Consider the following 27032-nt stretch of genomic DNA (forward strand, 5'->3'; position numbering starts at 1 on the left):
AAGAACGCATGAGATCAAAACGCCACGCCTGCCCCCGGACGTGACATGGCGAAATTAAAATCATTTCTACATTTAAAAAAAATTAAGGATTATTTTTTTTTGTATGGCTCTACCCCACACATATGGCACGCACAGACCTGTACACAATGCAAGCACATAGATTCATCCTTGTGCACGCGCGGCTCAGATCCGTACACCTCATGCATGCGCAGGTCCACTCAGTACACCTCGTACACGCGTGGCTCCGCTCGGTACACCTCGTACACGCACGGCTCCGCTCCGTACGCCTTGTACACATGCGACTCCATACCCCTCGTACACGCGCGGCTCCGCTCCCTACGCCTTGTACACATGCGACTCCATACACCTCGTACACGCGCCGCTCCGCTCCGCACGCCTCGTACGTGCGCGCTGCTCCTCTTCGTACGCGCACAGCTCCGCTCTGTACGCCTCGTACGCGCGTGCCTCCACTCCGTACACCTCGTACACATGCGACTCCATACACCTCGTACGCGTGCGGCTCCGCGCCGAACACCTTGTACACGCGCGGCTCCGCTCCGTACACCTTGTACACGCGCGCTGCTCCGCTCCGTACACCTTGTACACACGCGGCTCTGCTACATACACCTCATACAAACGTGCGACTCCGTTCCGTACACCTCGTACACACGCGGCTCCGCTCCGCACACCTAGTGTACACACGCGGCTCCGCACACCTCGTACACGCGTGGCTCTGCTCCGTACACCTGGTACACACGCGGCTCCGCTCCGTACACCTCGTACACGCGCGGCTCCCCTCCGTACACCTCGTACACGCGCGGCTCCGCTCCGTACACCTCGTACACGCGCGGCTCCGCTCCGTACACCTCGTACACGCGCGGCTCCGCTCCGTACACCTCGTACACGCGCGGCTCCGCTCCGTACACCTCGTACACGCGCGGCTCTGCTCCGTACACCTCGTACACGCGCGGCTCTGCTCCGTACACCTCGTACACGCGCGGCTCTGCTCCGTACACCTCGTACACACGCGGCTCTGCTCCGTACACCTCGTACACACGCGGCTCTGCTCCGTACACCTCGTACACACGCGGCTCTGCTCCGTACACCTCGTACACACGCGGCTCTGCTCCGTACACCTCGTACACACGCGGCTCTGCTCCGTACACCTCGTACACACGCTGCCCCGCTCCGTACACCTCGTACACACGCGGCTCCGCTCCGTACACCTCGTACACACGCGGCTCTGCTCCGTACACCTCGTACACACGCTGCCCCGCTCCGTACACCTCGTACACACGCGGCTCTGCTCCGTACACCTCGTACACGCGCGGCTCTGCTCCGTACACCTCGTACACACGCGGCTCTGCTACATCCACACTGTAAACCCCTCCTGACCCCACACATAACCTTCACCTCATCCAGCACCATGACAACCAGCACAGCAGAGTCCTGCATCCACTGAGGCCCCTGATCATGTGACCCCTGACTCCTCCCCTCCTGTGACCTCATCACAGGTCCTGTGCGCACAGAACAGCCATATATGTGGTGGCGGCTCTGCAGGTGGAGGTATGTGGAGATTCCCCATTACTAAGAATTATAACGCTTTCCTCCCTCTTCTCTGATAGATACATACGACCCAACTATGAAACAAAGGAAGTCAGGAAACACATATTGCCCCCCATAGTACAGTGCCCCCTGTCTGACACACACAGTATAATGTCCCCACAGTTCCCCCATCCCCCACACACATTCTGATACTACAAGATGCCCCGACAGTCTGGTACCACCCACCCCATCGGCTAATAAATAAATGCCCCCTTCTCCCCATTCCTGATACAGATGACCCCCGGACACAGCACCGACCTCCTGGATTAGTTTCCCAGGTCTGGAGATGTGGCCCCGGGCCGGTGCTATAGATGTATAAGGGGCTGTTGTCTGCGGTAGGTAGCGGGGTCATTGCCGGCTATAAGCTGTTCTTAAGAGATGGGTTTTTTAAATTCTGCTTGAAAGTTTCGAATGTAGGGGGAAATTGGACGTGTTGGACCACAAAATTCTACAGGATGGGGGATACTCAGGAGAAGTTTTGCAGATGATTGGATGAAGAAGGTATGATTGTGGAGGAGAGAGGGAGGTGTTGGGTGGACCGGAGATTACATGTTGGGAGATTAGTTCAGAGATATATGGGTGAAATAGATTATGGATGGCTTTGTAGGTCACTTTTAGTAGCTTGAAGTGGATACGTTGTGTATTTGGGAGCCAATGAATTGGATGGATAGGTGCGATGGGGAATGATAAGGTCTTAGACCCCACATGGAGTCCATCCGAGTGACGTAGGCAGTTCGGAGGAAGAGGTGGTGGTCACGCTGACCTAGCTGCACAGCGAAAGAGGGAGCAGGGTGCTAAAGCACTGCATCCGGTCCCTAGCCAGTATGTTGGCTGCTACTGGCTACTGTACCGATGTATTGAGCTCACCAAAGCCATCTCAAAGAAGATCCCTGACAAGACACAGGAGGTTTGCACGCAGTACCATTAGAGACTGAAAAGAGGCAAAATGTTCTTAACCTGAGCACCAGCTGCATGACGAGACATCTGAATCCAAAACACAAGCTGAAAAATCAGTAAAGATATGAGCCTCCCCCTGCTCCCTCTTCTGCTGCAGTCTCGGCCTCTTCCTCCCACGCCCAAGCAACAGAGCCACCTTGCTCCCTGCAAAGAGCAAATGTGACCACACCCCCACCAGCAGTGTCACTGAGCATCTCCACACCATCCCATTGAAGCGTTCAGCTGTACATCCCCCAAACACTAGATCTCATATTCTACATGTGGCTTCAGGATCATGGGGAAGGAGACAGCAGATTTGGAGGTGGCGGCAGCAGCAGGGTCATTGCAGGCTGTAAGCTGTTCTGGAGAGATGGGTTTTCAAGTTGCACTTGAAAGTTCTGAATATAGGGGGGTAATCAGACATGTTGGGCCACAGAATTCTAGATCACAAGTGATTTATAAAGGGCTAACAATACATTGGGATCACGGGAACCACAGTATGTGGTTCCCAGTCACCAGGGCTGTGGAGTCGGTAAGCCAAACCTCCGACTCCTTAATTTCCATGACTCCGACTCAGACTCCCTCATACATGGCTCATGTTTAAGTGATAAATTTACTGTAGCCCAGATTAATCTCAGCTAAAAGTCTAGACCCTTAGATCACGAATTGGACAGACATTTATAAGACATTTCATAACTTTCCCAAATTCTTATGAAAAAATAGTCCCCACAAACTGCATAGAACTACTGTACCCAATTTATTGTATATTTTAGGAGTCGGTCCATTTTATACCGACTCCACCTATATGGGCTCCGACTCCACAGCCCTGCCACCCACCCCTACTTTTCCAGGCGGACCATCTCTACCCTGCACGAACATGTTGCGGACAAAATCAGGTGTGCAATGCGCAACGCCATCAGTGTAAAGGTCCACATAACCACCATTAAGCACGGGCAGGGCGTTAAATCTCTCTAACTGCCCACTGGGTAAATGGTGTAGTGTCTGGGCCTGAGACAGACAGCGTTTTGGTGCATGTCCTACCACTACCAAGGATTGCTGGATGTTTTTTGGATGTTTCTCTGTCCATGTTGCCTCGTCCTCCTACTCCTCTTGCTCCACTGCCTCCTCATCCGGTGAGCGTAACACTTGCACCACCAACTTCAGCACAGCAGTCTGCTGTGAAACTCATCTGTTTAGGGGGAAAATCCCACACCGCGCAAGAGCTGTGGACAGGGATCAAACAAAAGACTGATGAGTGGTTGGTGCTAATGAACCTCAAGCCCGGCCTGGTGGTGTGCCTTAATGGGCAAAATCTCATAGCAGCTCTGGGTCTAACCCGTTTGACATACATCTCTTGCCTGGCGCATGTGCTAAATTTGGTGGTGCAGAGCTTCCTGAATAATTACCTAGAGATGCTGCAGAAAGTGCGGCCAGTCAGTGAGCACTTTCGGCGTTCTCACCCTGCTGCTGCTCGCCTGTCTGCATTCCCGCTCACCGCATTATATGCAAGGTTGAACTCCACCTTGTATATGCTGGAGAGACTGTGCGAGCAGCAGCAGGCAATAGTGGAGTTTCAGCTGCAGCACGCACGGGTGAGTCACTCTGCAGAACAACACTAGTTCACCACCAACGAGTGGGCCTCCATGTGGGACGTGTGTGCTAAGTTGCGCTGCTTCAAGTTCTGCACCAACATGGCCAGCGCTGATGACGCCATCATGACCATTATGACCAGGTGTTAATCCCATAGGGCTTGTCTGTAACATAGTTTTTAAGGTTGAAGGAAGACTAAGTCCATCTAGTTCAACCCATAGCCTAACATGTTGATCCAGAGGAAGGCAAAAAAAAAAATGTGGCAAACACTAAGCTCCACATTGGGGAAAAAAAATTCCTTGCTGACTCCACTATACTTTTCAAGAAAGGCATCCATGCCCTTCTTAACTTTTAGTAGTGAATCACTCATTACAACATCATGCGGCAAAGAGTTCCATAGTCTCACTGCTCTTACAGTAAAGAATCCCCGTCTGTGATTATGATTAAACTTTCTTTCCTCCAGACGTAGAAGATGCCCCCTTGTCATCGTCTCAGGCCTCAGAGTAAAAAGATCAGTAGAAAGGTCTTTGTACTGTCCCCTCATATACTTGTACATAGTAATAAGATCACCCCTAAGCCTTCGTTTTTCCAAAGTAAATAACCCCAAGTGTAATAACCTGTCTTGGTATTGCAGACCCCCAAGTCCTCTAATAACCTTGGTCGCTCTTCTCTGCACCCGCTCTACTTCAGCTATGTCTTTCTTATACACCGGAGACCAGAACTGTGCACAGAATTCTAAGTGTGGTCGCACTAGTGACTTGTATAGAGGTAAAATTATGTTCTCCTCATGAGCATCTATGCCTCTTTTAATGCATCCCATTATTTTATTTGCCTTTGCAACAGCTGCCTGACACAGGCCACCAAACGGGAGCCTGTCGTCCACCAATACACCCAGGTCTTTTTCAGTGACAGTTTTGCCTAGTGTTTTACAATTAAGCATATAATTATACATTTTATTTCCTCTTCCCAAGTGCATTACCTTACATTTATCCCCATTAAAGCTCATTTGCCATTTATCAGCCCAAGCTTCTAGTTTACATAGATCCTCCTGTAATATAAAATTGTCCTCCTCTGTATTGATTACTTTGCAGAGTTTAGTGTCATCTGCAAATATTGAAATACTACTCTGTATGCCCCCTACAAGGTCATTAATAAATATGTTAAAAAGAAGCGGGCCCAATACTGACCCCTGTGGTACCACACTGTTAACTGAGACCCAGTCTGAGTGTGTTCCATTAATAACCACCCTTTGTTTCCTATCACTGAGCCAGTTCTTAACCCACATACATATATTTTCCCCTATCCCCATTGTTCTCATTTTATGTATCAACCTTTTGTGTGGAACCGTATCAAAAGCTTTTGAAAAGTCCATATACACAACATCCACTGCATTTCCTTGGTCCAGTCCGGAACTTGCCTCTTCATAAAAGCTGATCAGATTAGTTTGACAGGAACGGTCCCTTGTAAACCCATGTTGGGTCATCTGGTTATTTTTCTTCAGATACTCCAGTATAGCATCTCTTAGGAAACCCTCCAGGATTTTACCCACAGTAGAGGTTAAGCTTACTGGCCTATAATTTCCAAGTTCGGTTTTTGTCCCCTTTTTGAATATTGGCACCACATTTGCTATACGCCAGTCCTGTGGTACAGACCCTGTTATTTTGGAATCTTTAAAGATTAAAAATAATGGTCTATCTATGACTTTACTTAATTCCTGCAGTACTGGCGGGTGTATCCCATCCGGGCCCGGCGATTTGTCAACTTTAGTGATTTTTAGACGCCGCCGTACTTCCTGCTGGGTTAAGCAAGTGACATTTAATGAAGAATTTTTGTCATCACTAATAATGTTTTCTGTCATGCGATTTTCTTGTGTAAATACTGTTGAAAAAAAATCATTTATCATATTGGCTTTTTCCTCATCCTCATCCACCATTTCACCCAGACTATTTTTAAGGGGGCCAACAATATGATTTTTTAGTTTTTTACTATTTATGTAGTTAAAGAATATTTTGGGATTATTTTTACTTTCTTTGGCAATGAGTCTCTCTGTCTCAATCTTTGCTGCCCTGGTTTGGTTTTTACAGAATTTATTTAATTTTCTGTATTTATTTAAAGTCTCATCATTACCTACTTGCTTTATTTCTCTAAATGCTTTCTTTTTGTCACTTATTGCGCACCTTACAGCTCTATTTAGCCATAGTGGTTTCCTCCTATTTCTAGCATGTTTATTACCATAGGGTATTTATTGGGGACAGGTCCTATTCAGGATGCTAATAAATGTCTCCCATTTGCTTTGTGTAGTTTTAGGTCTCAGGATATCTTCCCAGTTTATTGCACTAAGATCCTCTCTCAACCGTTGGAAATTTGCCTTCCTGAAGTTTAGTGTCCTTGTAACCCCTCTACTACACATCTTATTAAAGGATACATGAAAACTTATTATTTTGTGATCACTATTACCCAAGTGACCCCCAACTCGTATATTTGATATACGGTCTGGCCTGTTGGTTAATATTAGGTCTAGCAGTGCCCCCCTTTTTGTTGGGTCCTGAACCAGTTGTGAAAGGTAATTGTCTCTCATAGTTGTCAAAAACCTATTACCTTTGCTTGAACTACAGGTTTCTGTTCCCCAATGTATTTCAGGGTAGTTGAAGTCCCCCATAATAATGACTTCTCCTTGAGTCGCTGCTTCATCTATTTGCTTTATGAGGATATTCTGTGCTGCTTCCATTATTTTTGGAGACTTAAAACAAACCTTATCAGTAATTTATTATTTTTTCCCCCTCCCCTTATCTCCACCCACAAGGACTCTATGTTTTCATTAGATTCACATATATTCTCACGCAAGATGGGTTTTAAGGATGATTTTACATATAAACATACACCCTCCCCTCGCTTGTTTGTACAGTCATTTCTGAACAGACTATAGCCCTGTAAATTAACTGCTCAGTCATGGTTCTTGTCCAGCCATATCTCAGATATCCCCACCATGTCATAATTACTTTCCAACAAAATTAATTCTAATTCCTCCATTTTGTTGGTGAGGCTTCTGGCATTAGTGTACATGCATTTTATGTATCTCTCTGTACCTCTATTCCTTCTTACTATATTGACTGCTCTAACCCAACCCCCAAATTCTTTATTTGTGCCCAATTCACTATCTGCACTATCTTCCCCACCTATAAAATGAATACCCCCCCCAATCCCTAGTTAACCCCTTAACTACCGGTGCCGTATTAGTACGCATATTTGTGTACTGCCCGTTCAGTGAGGGCTGCTGCGCTGAGCCCTCACTGAACCGAGCACATGTCAGCTGATTATTACAGCTGACATGTGCCCGCAACAGCCCCGGGTGGAATCACGATCCACCCGCGGCTGTTAACATGTTGAATGCCGCTGTCAATCTCCGACAGCGGCATGTAACACACGCTTCCGGGTAGCGCGTCATAAGCCCCGCCCACCGGCGACCCCGTCACGTGATCGCGGGTCACCGATGGGTGGGCATGACAACCCAGGGTCTGCAGCAGACACCTGTGGTTGTCATGATCTGGTCGCTATGAGCGCCACCTAGTGGTCGGCGCTCATAGCACAGGACCATTTCTGCTGCATGCAGGGGACCTGTTCGTCCCCTGTATGTAGCAGAGGCGATCGGACAGTTGCTGCTTCTAGTCTCCTATGGAGACTATTGAAGCATGCAAAAAGTAAAAAAAAAAAGTTTTTAAAAATATAAAAAAATATAAAAGTTTAAATCGCCCCCCTTTCGCCCCATTTAAAATAAAATATATATAAAAAAAAACCCTACATACACATATTTGGTATCGCCGCGTTCAGAATCGCCCGATCTATCAATATAAAAAAACAATTAATCCGATCGGTAAACGGCGTAACGAGAAAAAAATTCTAAACGCCAGAATTACGTTTTTTGGTCACCGCAAAATTGCAATAAAATGCAATAATGGGCGATCAAAACATCGGATCTACCCCAAATGTTATCAATAAAAACGTCAGCCCGGCGCACAAAAAATAAGCCCTCACCCAGCCCCGGATCACGAAAAATGGAGACGCTACGGGTCTTAGAAAATGGCGCTATTTTTTTTTTTTTTTACCAAATTTTGGAATTTTTTTTCACCACTTAAATATAAAAGAACCTATACATGTTTGGTGTCTATGAACTCGTAATGACCTGTAGAAAAAGAAGGGCAGGTTAGTTTTAGCATTCAGTGAACGTGGTAAAAAAAATAAATAAAAAACAACTGTGGTATTGCACTTTTTTTGCAATTTTACCGCACTTGGAATTTTTTTCCCGTTTTCCCGTACAGGATATGGTAAAACTAGTAATGGCGTTGAAAAGTACAACTCGTCCCGCAAAAAATAAGCCCTCACATGGCCATATTGACCAAAAAATAAAAACGCTATGGCTCTGGGAACAAGGGGAGCAAAAACGGAAAATACACTCCTCCAACCTTCTAGCCATTTTCTCCCCCAGCACAGCTGCACCCTCCCCATTGAGGTGCAGCCCATCCCTAGCCTAGAATCTGTAGCCAACTGAGAAGTCGGCCCAGTTCTCCAGGAACCCAAACCCCTCCTTCCTACACCAGTTCCTGAGCCACATATTTATCTCCATAATTTCCCGTTGCCTCTCTGGCGTGGCACATGGTACAGGTAGTATTTCAGAGAATACCACCTTGGAGATCCTTGCTTTAAGCTTGCAGCCTAATTCCCTGAAATCATCTCTACCTCTAACTTTGTCATTTGTGCCAATGTGCACCATGACCGCTGGGTCCTCACCAGCACCTCCCAGTAATCTGTCAACCCGATCAGCGATGTGCCGGACTCGAGCGCCAGGTAGGCAGCACACTGTTCGACGATCCCTGTCTTTGTGATGGATTGCCCTATCTGTTCCCATAATAATTGAGTCACCCACTACCAGCACCTGCCTGGCCTGCCCTGCTCTCCTGTTTCCCCCCTTACTGGAGCTGACACTCCTCCGGCTTTAAGAGGACATGCCTTGCTGCAGCAGTGCTACCCCTGTACCGACATCCCCCTCATCTGCCAACTTTGCAAACTTATTGGGGTGTGCCAGATCAGGACTAGCCTCCATGGCACTCTTCCCTCTACTCCCCCTTCTAACTATCACCCAGCTAGCTACCTCACTGTCCTGCAGCTCCATACTACCACCCTCCCCCACATCTACCTCAGTGAGCAGCAGACTCCTTTCCATATTGTCAATGGATCTCCGTGTTGCCAGCTGCTCATTTAGATCCAGTACCTGGGCTTCCAAACGTACAACGTGCACACATCTCACACAGCAGTATGCCTCCACGACCGGCTGTTCACGGATTGCATACATGTGGCAAGATGTACACTGGATAGCATTACCAATAATGGAGCTCATTTCCTAATGGGGATTGCCCTAGACAGTAATGTTAAGTACAAAGAAATGTAAAGAATTAATAAAATACAGACCCTTCCAAACTCCCTGAAAAACAAGTCACACACTTCCATTTGCACTTACACTCCAGTCACACTCAGCTCGTTCACACTCGCTAAGGAAGAAGATTTAAAGAGGTGTTTTTTTTTTTTTTTCCCTTTTAGCAGCAATCCACCCTACAGCTCAATGCACTTCCAAAGGACTGGATGCCCCCAGCCAGCTGCCCCTTATAAATCCTTAATTATGACCCCTCACCCTTATTAACCCCTTGTGAGTATAGCTAGACCTCAGGATTTAACTGCAATGTAGTTAACCCTTAAATACAAAGGTAGTAAAATAAGAGACTTTAAACTGTAGAGAGAAAATAGGTTTGAAAAAGCCCAATAAAACTAAACAGGTAGAAAAGCACTCAGCAGGTCACAATTCAACAACTCACAGAAATTCACACAGGTATTTTCTGCAGAATTCCCAAATACCTCTTCACTGAAAAACAAGTCACACACTTACTTCCCTTTGCACTTACACTCCAGTCACACTCAACTCGTTCACATTCGCTAAGGAAGAACATTTAAAGAGTTGTGTTTTTTTTCCCTTTTAGCAGCAATTCAACCTACAGCTCAATGCACTACCAAAGGCTGAATAGAGAAGTATACCAGCTGAGCCCAGCCATTGTTATACTCCACCGCAGTTTGTTCGTTCTATTTGCCATTCCCGATGTCTTAGGGCCTACCCAAATTTTAAAAAAAAAACGTCCGTCCCCCCCCCCCCCCAAAAAAAAGAGGGTGTTTAGCAGAGTACACCTACAGAAGCTTTTTTGCAGAGTATTCTCACAGAGACGTGTGCAAAGTACACACATGGGCTTTTTGGCACAGTACTCCCACAAACATGGGTGCAGAGTAAAAAAAAAGTGGCTGAAAGGCAAACTACTATCACAGACACGGGTGCAGAGTAGATTTTTTTTTTTAAACATGCTACTCTCAGAGACACGGGTGCAGAGTAGAAAAATGTGTTTTTACGCACAGCTGACGCTCCCTCCTCCATCATCATTTCTCGTGCTGACAGCTGAAGCCCCTTAGCAGTGAAACTCATTGTCAGATCCAGGAGAGACAACGTGAAATATAGATCTGTCCTAATTTCTGCAGTGATCTCCTCCGTCCAGAAGGTTCAATCCATAAGACGTTTCTTTATTTAACCCGTTTGTTTTTGTAGTGTATTTTCCTTGTGTGTAAATGTTATCATTTCATTTATTTGTCTTTTTTAAGCACTGTACTTTTTTTTTCATATATTAAATCTAAAGTTTAATAAGTTTGTTTCTTGCTATTCTAATCGTATCCACATCAAAGAGGAAAAGTACAGCTTGTTTTTTTTACCCGGTGTATAGCAAAGTGCAAGAAGTACCCATCAGGTGCTTTGAAAAGTTAGCTGTACATGTGAGATAGTGTCCCACCCAGGGCACATCAAAATGGCGAGTGGTGACTGCGCAAAGTGTGGTGTGGATGTGAGATGAATGTGGGGTGCGCTTAGCTCATTTACAGCCTTTTGTGGTAGTTGAATGAACAAGTGATTGGGAGAAGCAGAGTCCCCCTTTACAGTCACATCCAAGTCATGAGTGCAGCAAGTGGGTGATTTTTATATGACCTGAGAATACAACATCTACATGTTCTATCTCCATATATGTTCCGCTTATTATTTCCTGTAATTGTATTATTACATGGGATGTTTATGATGTTACATCGTCATCTTCTTCCCATTCAGATACTTTCAGTGGAGATCTTCTATATAAGAGAGTTTTCCTGATTGATCTCTCGAGGATGGATAGGGACAAGGAGAAGATGGCAGAGAGAATATTACACCTCACCCTAGAGATCCTCTTCCGGCTTACTGGAGAGGTGAGAGATTCTGATGACGTCAATTACATCATTCTTATTTATGGGAATAACTGATGGACAGAACCGGAGAGGTGAGGACTCTGGAAATGTCTGTAAGGAGATTTATTAATGTGTCTCTCCATAAACAGGATTACATAGTAGTGAAGAAGACCTCTAGTGAATGCTGTCAGGCCCCTGTTTCTGTGGGATGGGGAAGACCCTTGAGCTCAATCACAGGGCCTCCACCTCACCCCCTGATACATGAGGACATCAATGACCAGAAGATCCTAGAACTCACCTACAAGATGATTGAGCTGTTGACTGGAGAGGTGATACTGCTGGGAATGCTGGGACATTATACAGTAACGCTATGAAGAGATCGGGGGGATAACTGTATCATTGTATGTTTCAGGTTCCTATAAAGTGTCAGGATGTCGCTGTCTATTTCTCCATGCAGGAGTGGAAGTATTTAGAAGGGCACAAACATCTGTACAAGGACGTCATGATGGAGGTTCTCCAGCCTCTCACATCACCAGGTAATAGACAGGACTAAATACACACGGCCTATAATTATCTGTATGTAAAGAATGAATTCAGTCCCTGTGTATGTATTTCCTCTAGTTCTATCCAGTAAGAGGACAACACCAGAGAGATGTCCCCGTCCTCTTCTTCCACAGGACTGTAAACAAGAAAATCCCAATGTTCCTCAGGATCATCAGGTAGATGGAGAGAAGGTGTCATGAAATCTCCCCTATGATGTGTAGACGGCTGTGAACGTTTTGTGCTCAGTCTTGTTTTATCCACCAGTATTATATGTTTTATACTTGTGTAATGAGAACGGTGGAGATGGCAGGATTAGATCTGATCATAGATGTGTCTTCTCCATCTGTCTGTGACTTTTACGATATTTGTTTCAGGGTAAAGATCTGACCCATATTAATCCTACAGAGACATATATGAGGGGTGATGAGCGGTGTAAAGAGGAGATTCCTACAGATAATAGACCAGGTGAGTAAAATCCTCTAAATTCAGATACAGATAGAAAGTCCACTGAGTTCAAGCTATAATTCAGATCTGAGGAAGTCAGAAACCCCAAGAGAGTTGTTGAAATAAAAAAAAACTTTGGATATTTTCCCTTCAGTTAAATACAGGTTTCGTAGTTATAAGTGGCATTGATTTAGTATCCTATCTTCTCTTCCTGATGTTTTTGGTGCTGTGTTTTGGCACTAGACATTGTGGAGTCCTACACACAAGACAGAGATCTGAGAGACAAGGAACCGGAGGAAGGAGGGCAAATGAGAGGTAAAGATTTCTCACATGTGACTCGTAGTCTCCTGTTTTCCATTGCCATCCTCATATTTTTACTGATGTTTATGGCTCAGACCTTTGGCACCAGGAATTGTGAATAAAAACATTAAACAGCTGTTCACATGTTTTACATGTGCCGTTTTTGCTGCTTTTTCTATGCAAATTAAAAGCTGCTTTTTATATTACCAGGAAAATCTATGAGATCTCAGAAATCTCATGCACACACTTGTTTTTTTTCCTGACTGAATTGGAAAAATACTGCTTTTCATTTTAAACTGCAGCATGTCAATTCTTTCAGCGTTTTTTCAACATTTTTTCACCCAAAGAAAGCAAAGAGTAAGTGCAAAAAATCAGCAACTACGCCGCAAAAAATGTTGCCATCAGTTTTTGCAGCATTTCTTAGTGAAAAAAAGCATGTAGAGGAATATGTGAAACCCATTTATTTTTGTGATTTTCCCAAGTTTAAATCAAAATGTCTTGGTATCCTCACCTGAGAATGGCAGTTAGGATTTGTGCAGTTTATTTAAATTAGTGATATGTGTAAAAGAAAGTAATCCCTGACCAATGTATGAAACTGAAAAATGCCCAACCAACTCAAGGGCTGACTAATGTGTGAAATTGATCAATGCCTGACCAACTCAATCCCGCCCCCCCCCCCGTTGTTTTAACATTTGCAATTGTTTATTTTTTCTTGAACTTTGTGACAAAGTCACTGGCAAAGTACGGAAGGGAGATATGTAGCACTGAGATTATTTACTGAAGTAATTAAACATAGGAAAAAGGTTCCAGCACACTAAGGAATAAGGGGAATCAGTGGTTAATTAGCCATCTTTAGTGCTAGAATGATTAAATACCTTTAGAGAGGGAGGAGATCAGAGGATAAAATCCCAGTCTTTTAGAGCCTTTGTGTGTGGGGTGGGCCTGGAGGTGGAAGCCCTGAGCTGTTTTTTCATGTGAAGGAAAGACAAATCTTGGGTTGTTTGTTCCCGAAGCGGGCAGTTACCCATAGCAACAAGGACTGTGCCATATGTTATGTTATGTTTTTCCTGTTAGGCCGGGAAGGCCGTGTTTGTTTTTGCTAACATTGCTGTGGTTTATGCAGCCCTCTTAATAAACCCAGCAGAAGATTTAAAGAGACAGTGCTCCTATGTGCCTCTCTGCAACCAAGTGAGCTGATCGACCACAGTTGGTGTTAGAAGTGCTGGCAAGATTCCCAGGAAGCAAGTGTGACGGCTGTGAGCAGACTTCATGTCCTGGGTGAAGGTGGCTGTGAGCATGGAACAGCGGTCAAACAAAATGGAGGAGCTGATCAAGCACCTGGTCCAAAGCACCAGTACCAACTGCAACAGTTGCAGCAACAGCTGGCACAACAGGAGACAAGTAAACTGCTTATGCAACAGCTGCAGCAGCAACAGCAACAGCTCCAACAGTACCAGCAACAGAGTCGATAACAGCAGAAGCAGATTCATTTACTCACAGAGAGGCTGTTCGTGGCATGGCAGCGGCTCTGACTCCAATGTCAGCTGATGATTTCTCTGTCCGGAAGGCGGTGAGGAGAGCCTTGAGAAAAATGACCCTGGGTGATGACGTAGAGGCCTTTTTAACCGTTTTTGAAAAGGTTGCCGGTAGAGAGAAACTCTCACAAGAGCAGTGGGTTGAAGTCCTGGCGCCATACTTAACTGGGGAGCCACAAAAGGCGAACTATGATTTAACCTTACAGGACGCCAAAGAATATGAAAAATTGAAAACAGAAATGTTGGCGCGCTTGGGGGTGACCATGTCTGTCAGGGTACAACGGGTCCACTGCTGGGCATATCACCATGACAAACCACCTTGCTCCCAAATGTTTGATCTGCTGCATCCAAAAGTGGTTACAGCTGGAGTCCTCTACCCCAGTGCAGACGGTGGAGTGAGTTGTAATGGACCGGTTCATGCACTCCTTTCCGAGCCCGATGCAGACTTGGGTTGCCCAGTGAGATCCCCGGAAAGCAGATGACTTGGTTGGACTGGTTTAAAGGTATCAGGTGGTTGACGATTCCGTGGGGTGGCAACCCATTCTTTATTGGGGGGCGCAGGTTGAAAAGGGGGTGGAGCATCTAAAGTCCAAGGAGGCGGCAGAGGTCATGCCAGGGCCCTCATCGAGGAATGTAATTTGCTGGAGATGTCACGGCCCAGGTCATATAGCAGCCCATTGTCCCCTGACCACCGAGCAAATGGACTGTAGCATAGGACGCCGGTGTTCCTTCTGCGCATATCCAGTTTGCAGCGTGGACTGTACACCCAGCAAGGGGCCCCAAACTTGTTCGTTCAAAGTGAATGGCCTGCAAATGAGTAGACTACTAGACTCAGGGAGCTTGGTGACCCTCGTGAGGGACACATTCCCTCTCCAATTGATCTCTGGGAAGAAGCTGTGCGTCCGCTGCATTCACTGGAATGCTAAAACTATCCAGTGGCCCAAGGTACTGAGTCCTATGAGGTTGGCGTGGTCCAGGAATTGTTGCATCCAATTATCATAGGTCGGGACTTTGTGTTGTTTTGGGACTTGTGGGGGAGGGGTGGAGACCTCAATTGCTCGGGTAAGAAATGGGTTGTCCCTAAAAAATTCCCACCAACCCCAGAGTGACGAGTTTCCCTTCTGTGTAATGGGTGAAGAGGAGAAGATAGCATCCCCTGAGGCTGACATTCCTGAAATAGGGATGACCAGAGAAAATTTGGGGTTCACCCAATGTAGGGACCTAACTCTAAAAGAGGCATTCAATAAGGTAACAGTTATAAACGGCATAACACAGGAGTCGGGGGCTGACACCAGGTTTCCCTATTTCATGTTGAGTGGGGGCTTTATTATACCGGGTTACTAAGATGAGGGAGGAGATAGTGGAGCAATTATTGGTACCAGGACCCTGTAGACAAAGGACGTTGAACAGGGCCATTCACATGTCTTGTGTGGCCATCTGGGGCTGGACAAAACTCCATAACGGGGCATGCGAAGGTACTATTGGCCCAGATATCACCATGAAATCCAAAAATATTGCAAGTCCTAACCCACCTGTCAGTTAACCGCTACTGCCTCTCCCTTCCAAAAATCCTCTTGTGCCACTATCCATAAAGGCGAGGCAACAGAGAAACCAAGTTGAAACTCCATGTGGGCTGGACAGACCAGAAGGTGACACTAAGGGTGTCACCGTGGCAGAGACCCTGTCACCAGCCCAGAAACAACAGTGCCGAGAACTACTGCAGCGGAACCAGGACCTGTTTTCAGAATTGCCAGGACTTATGCAGGTTGGTGAACATGGAATCATAACGGAACCACGTGTGCAGGTGAACCAAAAGCTGTATAGAATCCCCAAAGCCCACCACAAGGTGTTTTCGAAAGAAGGGGCTTAATTTGACGCGTAACCGATACTCTGAAGCAATGAACTCCTATCGAAGCTAGGGTCAGCCAGATACATCACCTTCCTTGACCTAACGAAAGATAACTGGCAAATCCTCCTCTCTCAAAGTGCCAAGCAGAAGACAGCCTCTTTTACACCTAATGGTTGATTCCAGTATACCAGAAGCCCATTTGGCGTGCAAAGAGACCCAGCTACCTTCTGGAGAGCCATGGACCGGATCTTACCCCTCACAAAAAGTACTCCGCAGCTTACCTTGACGATTTTGTGATATTCAGCCCAAATTGGGGAAGTCATCTGCAGAAGGTCCAGGCCGTGCTGGATGCACTGAGGAAAGGGGGGGGGGGGGTTTACCATAAACCCAAAAAAGGGTGCCATTGGGAAACAGAAGGAAAAATACCTGGAAGAAGCAAAGTAAATGTTTGTTTTTAAACATTGCTGTGGTTTATGCAGCACTCTTAATAAACTCAGCAGAAGATTTAAAGAGACAGTGTTCCTGTATATCTCTCTGTGCAATCAAGTGAACAGATCTACCACAACCTATATGATTTTTTTGGTTCAGAATAGTCACTATTTTTTCAGACACAATTTTTTTTCCCACTGCATAATTTGATCAAATTGCTCTTTTTTCCAAAATGTTTTATGGTTTCACATACATTTTGCATTGGTGGCCTAACAACTTATATTGTTCATGCTTGTATGGTGGAAGCAAAGCTGAACTTTGAGATCCTGAAAAACGCAGCACAAACCGCAGCAAAAAGCCAGCAAAACCTACATTTTGTCCGCAGTTTTTTATTGCCAAGAGATCAGGTTTTGGCTGCAGAAAAAAAGCAGCAAAAATGCAACGTGTGAACATAGCCTTAAAAAGTTGTTTGTTTTTCTAAGAGCGTTGCATAACCATAAAACTCTAAGGTAAAATGTCACCTTGCATACAGTCATGGCCGAAAGTGTTGGCACCCTTGAAATTGTTCCAGAAAAGGAAGTATTTCTACCAGAAAATTATTGCAATTACACATGTTTTGCTATACACATGTTTATTTCCTTTCTGGAACAACACAAAAAAAACTGAGAAAGAAAGGAAAATTTCACACAAAACCCCAAAAATGGGCCAGATAAAATTGTTGGCACTTTTCCAAAATTGTGGGTAAACAACTTTTTTTTCAAGCATATGATGCTTGTTCACACTCACCCGTGGCAAGTAACAGGTGTGGGCAATATTAAAATCAAACCTGAAACCAGAAAAAAGGGGAAAAATTGATTCAATATTTGCATTGTGTGTCTGTGTATGCCATACTAAGCATGGAAAACAAAAATAGGAAAAGAGAACTGTCTGGGGACTTGAGAACCAAAATTGTTGAAAGCTATTAACAATATCAAGGTTATAAGTCCATCTCCAGAGATCATGATGTTTCTTTGTCCATAGTGCGCAGCATAGTCAGAAAGTTTACAACCCATGGCACTGTAGTTAATCTTCCTCGACGTGGACAGCAGAGAAAAATTAATGAAATGTTGCAAAGCAGCATAGTCCAGATGGTGGATAAACAGCACCAATCAAGTTCCAAAGAAATTCAAGCTGTCCTGCAGGCTCATGGTGCATCAGTGTCAGCGCAAACTATCCGTCGACATTTGAGTGAAATGAAAAACCATGGCAGGAGATCGAGGAGGACCCCACTGCTGACACAGAGACATAAAAAGCTAGATTGCAGTTTGCCAAAATGTACATAAGCTAAAATCCTTTTGGGAAAGCATTTTGTGGACAGATGAGACTAAGATACAGGTTTTTGGTAAAGCACATCATTCTACTATTAACCGAAAACGGAATGAGGCTTACAAAGAAAATAACACAGTACCTACAGTTAAATATGGTGGAGGTTTAGGCTATGTGCCCACGATGCAGAAATGCTCCGGATTTTTTCCTGAGCATTTCTGCATCTCCCTGGCAGAAAAAACGCATGCGGATTGTATATGCATTTTTCCTGCCAGGGACAAGCGGATGTGAAGCGTTCTTCACATGCATTTCCGCATGCGGGTTGACAAGCGCTTTCCAAGCGATTTTAGCATCACTTGGAAAGTGCTTGACAACTTGGTCACACTATATAAATCCATGCAAACGGCATGGATTTATATAGTGTGACCTTAAAGAATGGTAAAAAATAAACAAATCTACACTTACCTTCTGATGGCCCCCGGAGTCTTTATTCCATCCGTCCTGGCTTGCCGGCAGCTCGCGGTACACTGAAGGACCTGCCGTCACATGACTAAATGACGTCAGCGCAGGTCCTTCAGTCCACCGCGATCTGCCGGCAAACGAAGACAAGCATACCGCGGGCCATCAGAAGGTAAATATAATACTTATTTTTTATTTTATTCTTTTTTTTACAGGCTCTATGGTACCTGAAGTCTCCTCTCCTCCAGACCCGGGTACCATCTGCACATTGAAACAAATGGAATGTGCATCTACATATACAGTGATGCGTAATCCATGCGTTCCAATGCAAGTCAATGGCGGCGAAAACGCAGCGCTTCCGCAAAATAATTGGTAGTGCTGCTTTTTTTCCGCAATGATAATCCGCAGCGGAAATTTCCGCAGCATGTGCATAGCACATGCGGATTATCATTGGGGAACATGGCAGACCTTCTACCAAGCATTTTTTTATGCGCTTCTGCAGCCGAATTGCCGCTGCAAAAGCGCTTAAAAAACGCATCATGGGCACACAGCCTTAAATATGTTTTGGGGTTGTTTTGCTGTCTCTGGAACTGGGTGCTTTGACTGTGTGCAAGAAATCATTAAATCTGAAGATTTCCAAAGCATTTTGGGTCACAATGTAGTGCCCAGAAAGTTGGGTTTGCATCCTAGGTTATGGGTCTTCCATCAGGACAAGACCCCAAACATACTTTAAGAAGCACCCAGAAATGGATGGAAACAAAGTGCTGGAGAGTTCTGAAGTGGCCAGCAATGAGTCCGGATCTAAATCCCAGTGAACACCTGTGGAGAGATCTTAAAATTGCTGTTGGGAGAAGGAGCTCTCCAAATGAGAGACCTGGAGCAGTTTGAAAATACGAGTGGTCCAAAATTCCAGTTGACAGGTGTAAGAAGCTTTTGTTGATGGTTATAGGAAGCAATTGATTGCAATTATTTATTTGAAAGGCTGATCAACCAAATATTAAGTTGAGGGTGCCAACAATTATGTCTAATTTGATTTAATTTTTTTTCTCTGTTTTTTTGTGTTGTTCTAATACACACAAAGGAAATAAACTTCATAATAATAATAGAGAATGTTTAATTTAAATCTTGTTTAAGCATCAAACTGACGTTCAGTCAAAATGGTGCAACGTAGTAAACTGAGTATTTTTTTTCCTTTTACCTTTCAAGAAAAAAATAAAAAAACTGTCTATGTTAATCCAGGATTACACTTTATTGACAGCCGAAGCTTCTTCATACTTGATCAGTTTGCTTTTTCCCTCAGCCTGCATCTTTGTTAGGGCTCATTGACAAGAGCGTATTATACATCAAGGTGCTCTCCGTATGTAAAATGGGAAATATATGGACAACACAAGATCCACAGGCAGCATGGACACTGGCCTTATGATTTCTGCCAGGTATGTTTGACTCTGAAATGTTGCGTCTTAGCAGAGATAACCATAGATTAGCATTAAACAACATTTGAGAGTTAAACATATATGGCTGAAATCATGCAGCCAGTATGTGATACAAGCTATTACTTTAAAAAGATTGCAGATGTTAGAGAGTGCATCAAATGGCTAAAAATTACTTAATGGTCCATGTATGATTTTCCACTGAGAAGTTCACTTCTCAGTGTAAAGCACAGTGAATCACGAACTTATGAAGGATCTGGCTTTAACAAACTAGTCAAAAAAACTAACATTGTTAGGTTAATACCATCATCCTTGCAACCAGAAAAAAATTAAAACCTGTCCGTTTTTAGTGACCACAGACAAGATAAAGATTCCCAATTCACATCAGGACTACAAGATCCCAGTTACTTTCAGCTGTATCACATCCAATGTAGTGTACTTAATTATATGTACCAAATGTCCAGCTGGGGGTCTGTATGTAGGGGAGACAGGGCAAAAACTTAGGACAAGGATGAATCATCATCACTACACAATAAAAGAAAAAATAATAGATCTACCTGTGGCTAAGCATTTTTGTCTCCCTGATCACAGCATTAAGGACATGAAATTACTTGTATTAAAAGGCAATTTCAAATCTCAGAGAGAAAAAAAGAGTCTGGGAATATATACTAATGGTGACCTTTGACACCTTCAGAGCAGGAATGAATGTGTCGCATGGATTTATGTCATTCTACATCAAATAAGGAATGTGCCCATCAGACTTGTGGGGCCATCATAGCACTGGACCTAGTCACAGGACAATAAAACCTTCACACTCCTTATCTATGAACTGCTAAAATATTTACAGCCAGAACTGTTCATCTCTCCCATAGTAATAGCTCTGCTTTTCATCACCTGCCTGATGAAGAGGCCTGAGTAGTCTCGAAAACTTGCAACCTGTTACCATCTTTTCAGTTAGCCATTAAAAGGTATCAACCACTGAGGACTCTCAAATCTAAATATTTTTCTATCTACTGGCTAACACGGTACAAAAATATATATTTTCCCTGTACCATCATCCCAACATTATTAGGCTCAACTCTGTTTTATTCTTGGCAGATGACTGTTTCAGAAGCTCAGAGGGAAATGTGATGGCTACAGATTTTTCAGCACATATACCTTCCACTGTACAAACTGAAGATCTATCATCTGATCCTTTACAACAGCTTCTATCTTTTGAGGTATCACAGGATGTTAAGAAAAATAAAACAAAGAAAATTGACCATGAAAGAACTCCGATAGTGAAGAAGCCATTTTCATGTATAAAATGTAGCAAACTTTTCACAGATAAATCAAATATTGTTAAACATGAAAAACATCACAAAGAGGTGAAGCCATTTTCTTGTTTGGAATGTGAATCATGTTTTACCAGAAAATCACATCTTGTTAAACATCAGAGAATTCACACAGGAAAGAAGCCATTTTCATGTTTAGAATGTGGGAAATGTTTTACGGAGAAATCACATCTTGTTAGACATCAGAGAATTCACACAGGGGAGACGTTTTCATGTTTAGAATGTGGGAAATGTTTTACAGAGAAATCACATCTTGTTAGACATCAGAGAATTCACAAAGGGGAGAAGCCATATTCATGTTTAGAATGTGGGAAATGTTTTACAGAAAAATGTAATCTTGGGGCGCATATGAAAATTCACTTAGGGGATAAGCCATTTTCTTGCTCTGAATGTGGAAAATGTTTCCAGGAGAAATCAAATCTTGTTTCACATCATAGAATTCACACAGAGGAGAAGCCATTTACGTGTTCAGAATGTGGGCTCTGTTTTACCTTTAAAACAAATCTGGTTATACATCAGAGAATTCACACAGGGGAGAAGCCATATTCATGTTCAGAATGTGGAAAATGTTTTAACCAGAGACCACATCTTGTTAAACATCAGAGAATTCATACAGGGGAGAAGCCATATTCATGTTCAGAATGTGGAAAATGTTTTAACCAGAGACCGCATCTTGTTAAACATCAGAGAACTCACACAGGGGAGAAGCCATTTTCATGTTCAGAATGTGGGAAATGTTTTGCAGATAAATCATGTCTTGTTACACATCAGAAAAGTCAACTAACAAATGAATTAGCACTCTGCAACGCTAAGTATGCGAACATGAAATAAATGAGAAATCTTAGCGCATAAATTGGCCAATTCATGTTTCTTGTTATACCAGGACCCTGCCAATGTGAACTCCTCTCTAAGGAAAAAGTCTGCTTATGTGTGGGGAAGCAAGAACCAGCTGCAATTAAAACCGTCTGTGGCCTAGAGGCAGAGTGCTCAGTCAAAGCCTAACATATAAACATAAAAAACTGACCAGCACTTACAAAACAAGATCTAGGTGTGTACAAGTGCTTACTTGGAGCAGCTACCTCCATATACAACTAACAAATGAGGTAGCATTCTGCAACGATAAGTATGCAAACATGAAATATCTGGTAGCCACGTTAAGGCGTTTCTCGTTATACCAGGACCCTGCCAATGTGAACTCCTCTCTAAGGGACCGGCACTTCTGTTTTTTCTGTTTATATGTATAGGCTTTGACTGAGTACTCCGCCTCTATACCACAGGCGGTTTTAATTGCAGCAGGTTCTTGCTTCCCCACACATAAGCAGACTTTTGTCCCTTAGAGAGGAGTTCCCATTGGCAGGGTCCTGGTATAACGAAGCTACCAGGTACACATGAATTGGCCAATTTATGCGCTAAGATTTCTTATTTATTTTTATTTTCTAGAGCAGTAATGCTATTCAAATTTCATATATTTCATGTTCGCATACTTTTTTTTTTAATCAGATAATTTTTTATTAAACATAACAAAACTTAGAACAGATATTACATGACAATACTCGTTTTACAATATTACAGTAAGTCCCCACCCCTTTCCTTACCCCCTCCCCATGGAGACCTTTCTTTCTCTTTTTTTTTTCCCTTCTTTCCTTTCCTTTCCTTCCCTACTTTACTCCTTTTCTTTCCTTCCCCTACTACCTTTCCTTCTCTTCCTCTTCCTTCCACTTTTCTTCTTCCCTCTCCACTCCACCATACAGTTTACCAAGAGTTTTACGCTACAGTATTATATATAGGTGTTACTCAAATTAATCCTATCCAACCATGGCTGCCATAATTTATGGAAGTATTCCAGCTGATTCCTCTTGGTGTAAATACTTTTTTCAAGTTGAATTATATACAGTTATATGAAAAAGTTTGGGCACCCCTATTAATCTTAAGCTTAATGTTTTATAAAAATTGGTGTTTTTGCAACAGCTATTTCAGTTTGATATATGTAATAACTGTTGGACACAGTAATGTTTCTGCCTTGAAATGAGGTTTATTGTACTAACAGAAAATGTGCAATCTGCATTCAAACAAAATTTGACAGGTGCATAAGTATGGGCACCCTTATCATTTTCTTGTTTTAAATACTCCTACCTACTTTTTACTGACTTACTAAAGCACTTTTTTGGTTTTGTAACCTCATTGAGCTTTGAACTTCATAGCCAGGTGTATGCAATCATGAGAAAAGCTACTTAAAGGGGCCACTTGCAAATTGTTCTCCTGTTTGAATCTCCTCTGAAGAGTGGCATCATGGGCTCCTCAAAACAACTGTCAAATGATCTGAAAACAAAGATTATTCAACATAGTTGTTCAGGGGAAGGATACAAAAAGCTGTCTCAGAGATTTAACCTGTCAGTTTCCACTGTGAGGAACATAGTAAGGAAATGGAAGAACACAGGGACAGTTCTTGTTAAGGCCAGAAGTGGCAGGCCAAGAAAAACATCAGAAAGGCAGAGAAGAAGAATGGTGAGATCAGTCAAGGACAATCCTCAGACCACCTCCAGAGAGCTGCAGCATCAACTTGCTGCAGATGGTGTCACTGTGCATCGGTCAACTATACAACGCACTTTGTACAAGGAGAAGCTGTATGGGAGAGTGATGCGAAAGAAGCCGCTTCTGCAAGCACGCCACAAACAGAGTCGGCTGAGGTATGCAAAAGCACATTTGGAGAAGCCAATTTATTTTTGGAAGAAGGTCCTGTGGACTGATGAAGCCAAGATTGAGTTGTTTGGTCATACAAAAAGGCGTTATGCATGGCGGCAAAAAAACACAGCATTCCAAGAAAAACACTTGCTACCCACAGTAAAATTTGGTGGAGGTTCCATCATGCTTTGGGGCTGTGTGGCCAATGCCGGCACCGGGAATCTTGTTAAAGTTGGATTCCACTCAGTATCAACAGATTCTTGACAGTAATGTTCAAGAATCAGTGATAAAGTTGAAGTTACGCAGGGGATGAATCTTTCAGCAAGACAATGATCCAAAACACCGCTCCAAATCTACTCAGGCATTCATGCAGAGGAACAATTACAATGTTCTGGAATGGCCATCCCAGTCCCCAGACCTGAATATCATTGAACATCTGTGGGATCATTTGAAGAGGGCTGTCCATGCTCGGCGACCATCAAACTTAACTGAACTGGAATTGTTTTGTAGAGAGGAATGGTCAAAAATACCTTCATCCAGGATCCAGGAACTCATTAAAAGCTACAGGAAGCGACTAGAGGCTGTTATTTTTGCAAAAGAAGGATCTACTAAATATTAATGTCACTTTTCTGGTGAGGTGCCCATACTTATGCACCTGTCAAATTTTGTTTGAATGCAGATTGCACATTTTCTGTTAGTACAATAAACCTCATTTCAAGGCAGAAACATTACTGTGTCCAACAGTTATTACATATATCAAACTGAAATAGCTGTTGCAAAAACACCAATTTTTATAAAACATTAAGCTTAAGATTAATAGGGGTGCCCAAACTTTTTCATATAACTGTAGTTCGTTTGGGCAATGAATTTGCGTCTGGACGGGGGCTTCTCTCTAATCCAATATTTTGCAATCAATTTTCTGGCAATAAACCATAATCTCGCAATTGTTATATGGTCATGTTGCTTTTATTTCCTCAACGTACCCTAATATACTTGTCAGTGGGTCCCTAGGGACAATACACCTATACACCATTCCAATACGGTTCAACACTACGATCCAAAGGAGGACAATCTAGGACACTGCTGACGAACCTATGGCACGCGTGCCAGAGGTGGCACGCAGAGCCCTCCTGGTGGGCACGCACACCATCGCCGCCGCACTAGCGCTACTGGATCAGACCCGGCGGGTGAGAACTGTGAGCCCGCCGAGCGCCGACGCCAGCCCCGCTACTTCAGCTAGATGTGCGTTCTCGGACGCACATCTAGATGAAGTGTATTGCAGCGCATGAACTTGCCAGGGCCGTGCGCCGCAATACACACTGCTGGCCAATCAGAGGCCAGCAGCTAGCAGCTGACGTCAGCGTACAAGCGACTGGGCGCATGGCAGTGACGTCATGCGTTGGAGTCAGCTGCCGGCTACAGGAGAGGACGCTGCTCGGGAGAAGAAGGAAGGTGAGTAGGAGTGTTTATTATGTTTTGTTTTTTTAATATGCTATGAACAGCGGCGCCAGCAGGCTGAGGGGGGGGGGAATATATACATGGACAGTGGGAGAAGAAGCATATATACATGGACTGGGGGAGAATGAGCATATATACATGGACTGGGGGAGAATGAGCATATATACATGGACAGGGGGAGAGGGAGCATATATACATGGACAGGGGGAGAGGGAGCATATATACATGGACAGGGGGAGAGGGAGCATATATACATGGACTGGGGGAGAGGGAGCATATATACATGGATTGAGGGTAGGGCAGCATATATACAAGGATGAGGGTAGGGCAGCATATATACAAGGATGGGGGGAGGGCAGCATATATATACAAGGATGAGGGGAGGGCAGCATATATACAAGGATGAGGGGAGGGCAGCATATATACAAGGATGGGGGGAGGGCAGCATATATACAAGGATGAGGGGAGGGCAGCATATATACAAGGATGGGGGCAGCATATATACAAGGATGAGGGGGGGCAGCATATATACAAGGATGGGGGGAGGGCAGCATATATATACAAGGATGAGGGGAGGGCAGCATATTTACAAGGCTGAGGGGAGGGCAGCATATATACAAGGATGGGGGGAGGGCAGCATATATACAAGGATGAGGGGAGGGCAGCATATATACAAGGATGGGGGCAGCATATATACAAGGATGAGGGGGGGCAGCATATATACAAGGATGAGGGGAGGGCAGCATATATACAAGGATGGGGGCAGCATATATACAAGGATGAGGGTAGGGCAGCATATATACAAGGATGGGGGGAGGGCAGCATATATATACAAGGATGAGGGGAGGGCAGCATATATACAAGGATGGGGGGAGGGCAGCATATATACAAGGATGAGGGGAGGGCAGCATATATACAAGGATGGGGGGATGCCAGCATATATACAAGGATGGGGGCATATACCAAGATGGGGGTGAGCACATTCTTTATTTCTGCGGTCTCATACCCCTGCTCTTTCCTATGGCTGCTCTATGCTGCCCTCTCCATCAGTTGTTTTTTCGAAACTAAAACCTCAATATTTAGGTTAAATTGCCGTGTTGGCACTTTGCCATAAATAAGTGGGTTTTGGATTGCAGTTTGGGCACTCGGTCTCTAAAAAGTTCGCCATCACTGACCTAGGACAATGCCAAAGCATACGCAGTATGTCTGCCTGAGATTGCGAGCACCTTGGGCAGTCAGAGTTAGACTTCAACCCTGCTTTAAATAACATATCAGGAGTAGTGTTGAGCGAGTATGTTCTGTTTGAATCACTCCCGTGTGCATGATTTGCAACTGTTTGACAGCTTTATTACATGTGAGGAATGTGTAAGAAATAGACATTCCTCACATGTATTAAAACTGTCAAACAGTTGCAAATCATGCACACGGGAGTGATTCAAACATATCACCGAGCAGCTGTAAATACTCGGAGCTCGGCCCGAGCATACTCTGCGAAAGGGTTAATAGAACATACTCGCTCAACACTAATCAGGAGTTCTATACTCCCTGTGGATCACATCCAGCTGTGACATTCTCCCAGGCTCACTCATGGATAACTTGGGTATATATTCTAGAATATACTCCCACCTATCGTCGTTTATCTCTCCCAAGTCTGTGTCCCACTTCCTTCTAGGGTGTCCTCCAAGAAAGGCGTGCAGCAGGTCTCTATACACTTCAGATATTGCCCCTTTTGTTCCTCTGTTTATAAAATCTAACATCAGATCTATTTGGATTCCAATAGGCCCTCTTCTGCTTTGGGTCTGAAATGCGTGCTGAACCTGTCTATACTGAAAGAGGT

At 44.1% G+C, this 27032-nt stretch overlaps 2 protein-coding genes across 2 annotated transcripts in view; one reads left to right on the forward strand and one right to left on the reverse strand.

Annotated features, from left to right (window-relative positions):
• The window catches only part of LOC141271890 (uncharacterized), a 318442-nt gene that overhangs the window by 140911 nt on the left and 150499 nt on the right, over positions 1 to 27032 (reverse strand). The gene's annotated exons all lie outside the window — the stretch shown is intronic.
• LOC141271882 (uncharacterized) lies at positions 4767 to 22988 on the forward strand. Its single transcript, XM_073682090.1, has 8 exons — positions 4767 to 4899; positions 11315 to 11448; positions 11577 to 11756; positions 11840 to 11963; positions 12049 to 12146; positions 12345 to 12435; positions 12658 to 12729; positions 20820 to 22988. The coding sequence occupies exons 1-8, from the start codon at positions 4824 to 4826 to the stop codon at positions 21884 to 21886; spliced, it is 1842 nt and encodes a 613-aa protein (XP_073538191.1). The 5' UTR covers positions 4767 to 4823; the 3' UTR covers positions 21887 to 22988.

The sequence above is a fragment of the Phyllobates terribilis genome, unplaced genomic scaffold (assembly GCF_046119375.1).
Source record: "Phyllobates terribilis strain yellow unplaced genomic scaffold, ASM4611937v1 Scaffold_5__5_contigs__length_657084704, whole genome shotgun sequence".
Lineage (NCBI taxonomy): Eukaryota > Metazoa > Chordata > Amphibia > Anura > Dendrobatidae > Phyllobates > Phyllobates terribilis.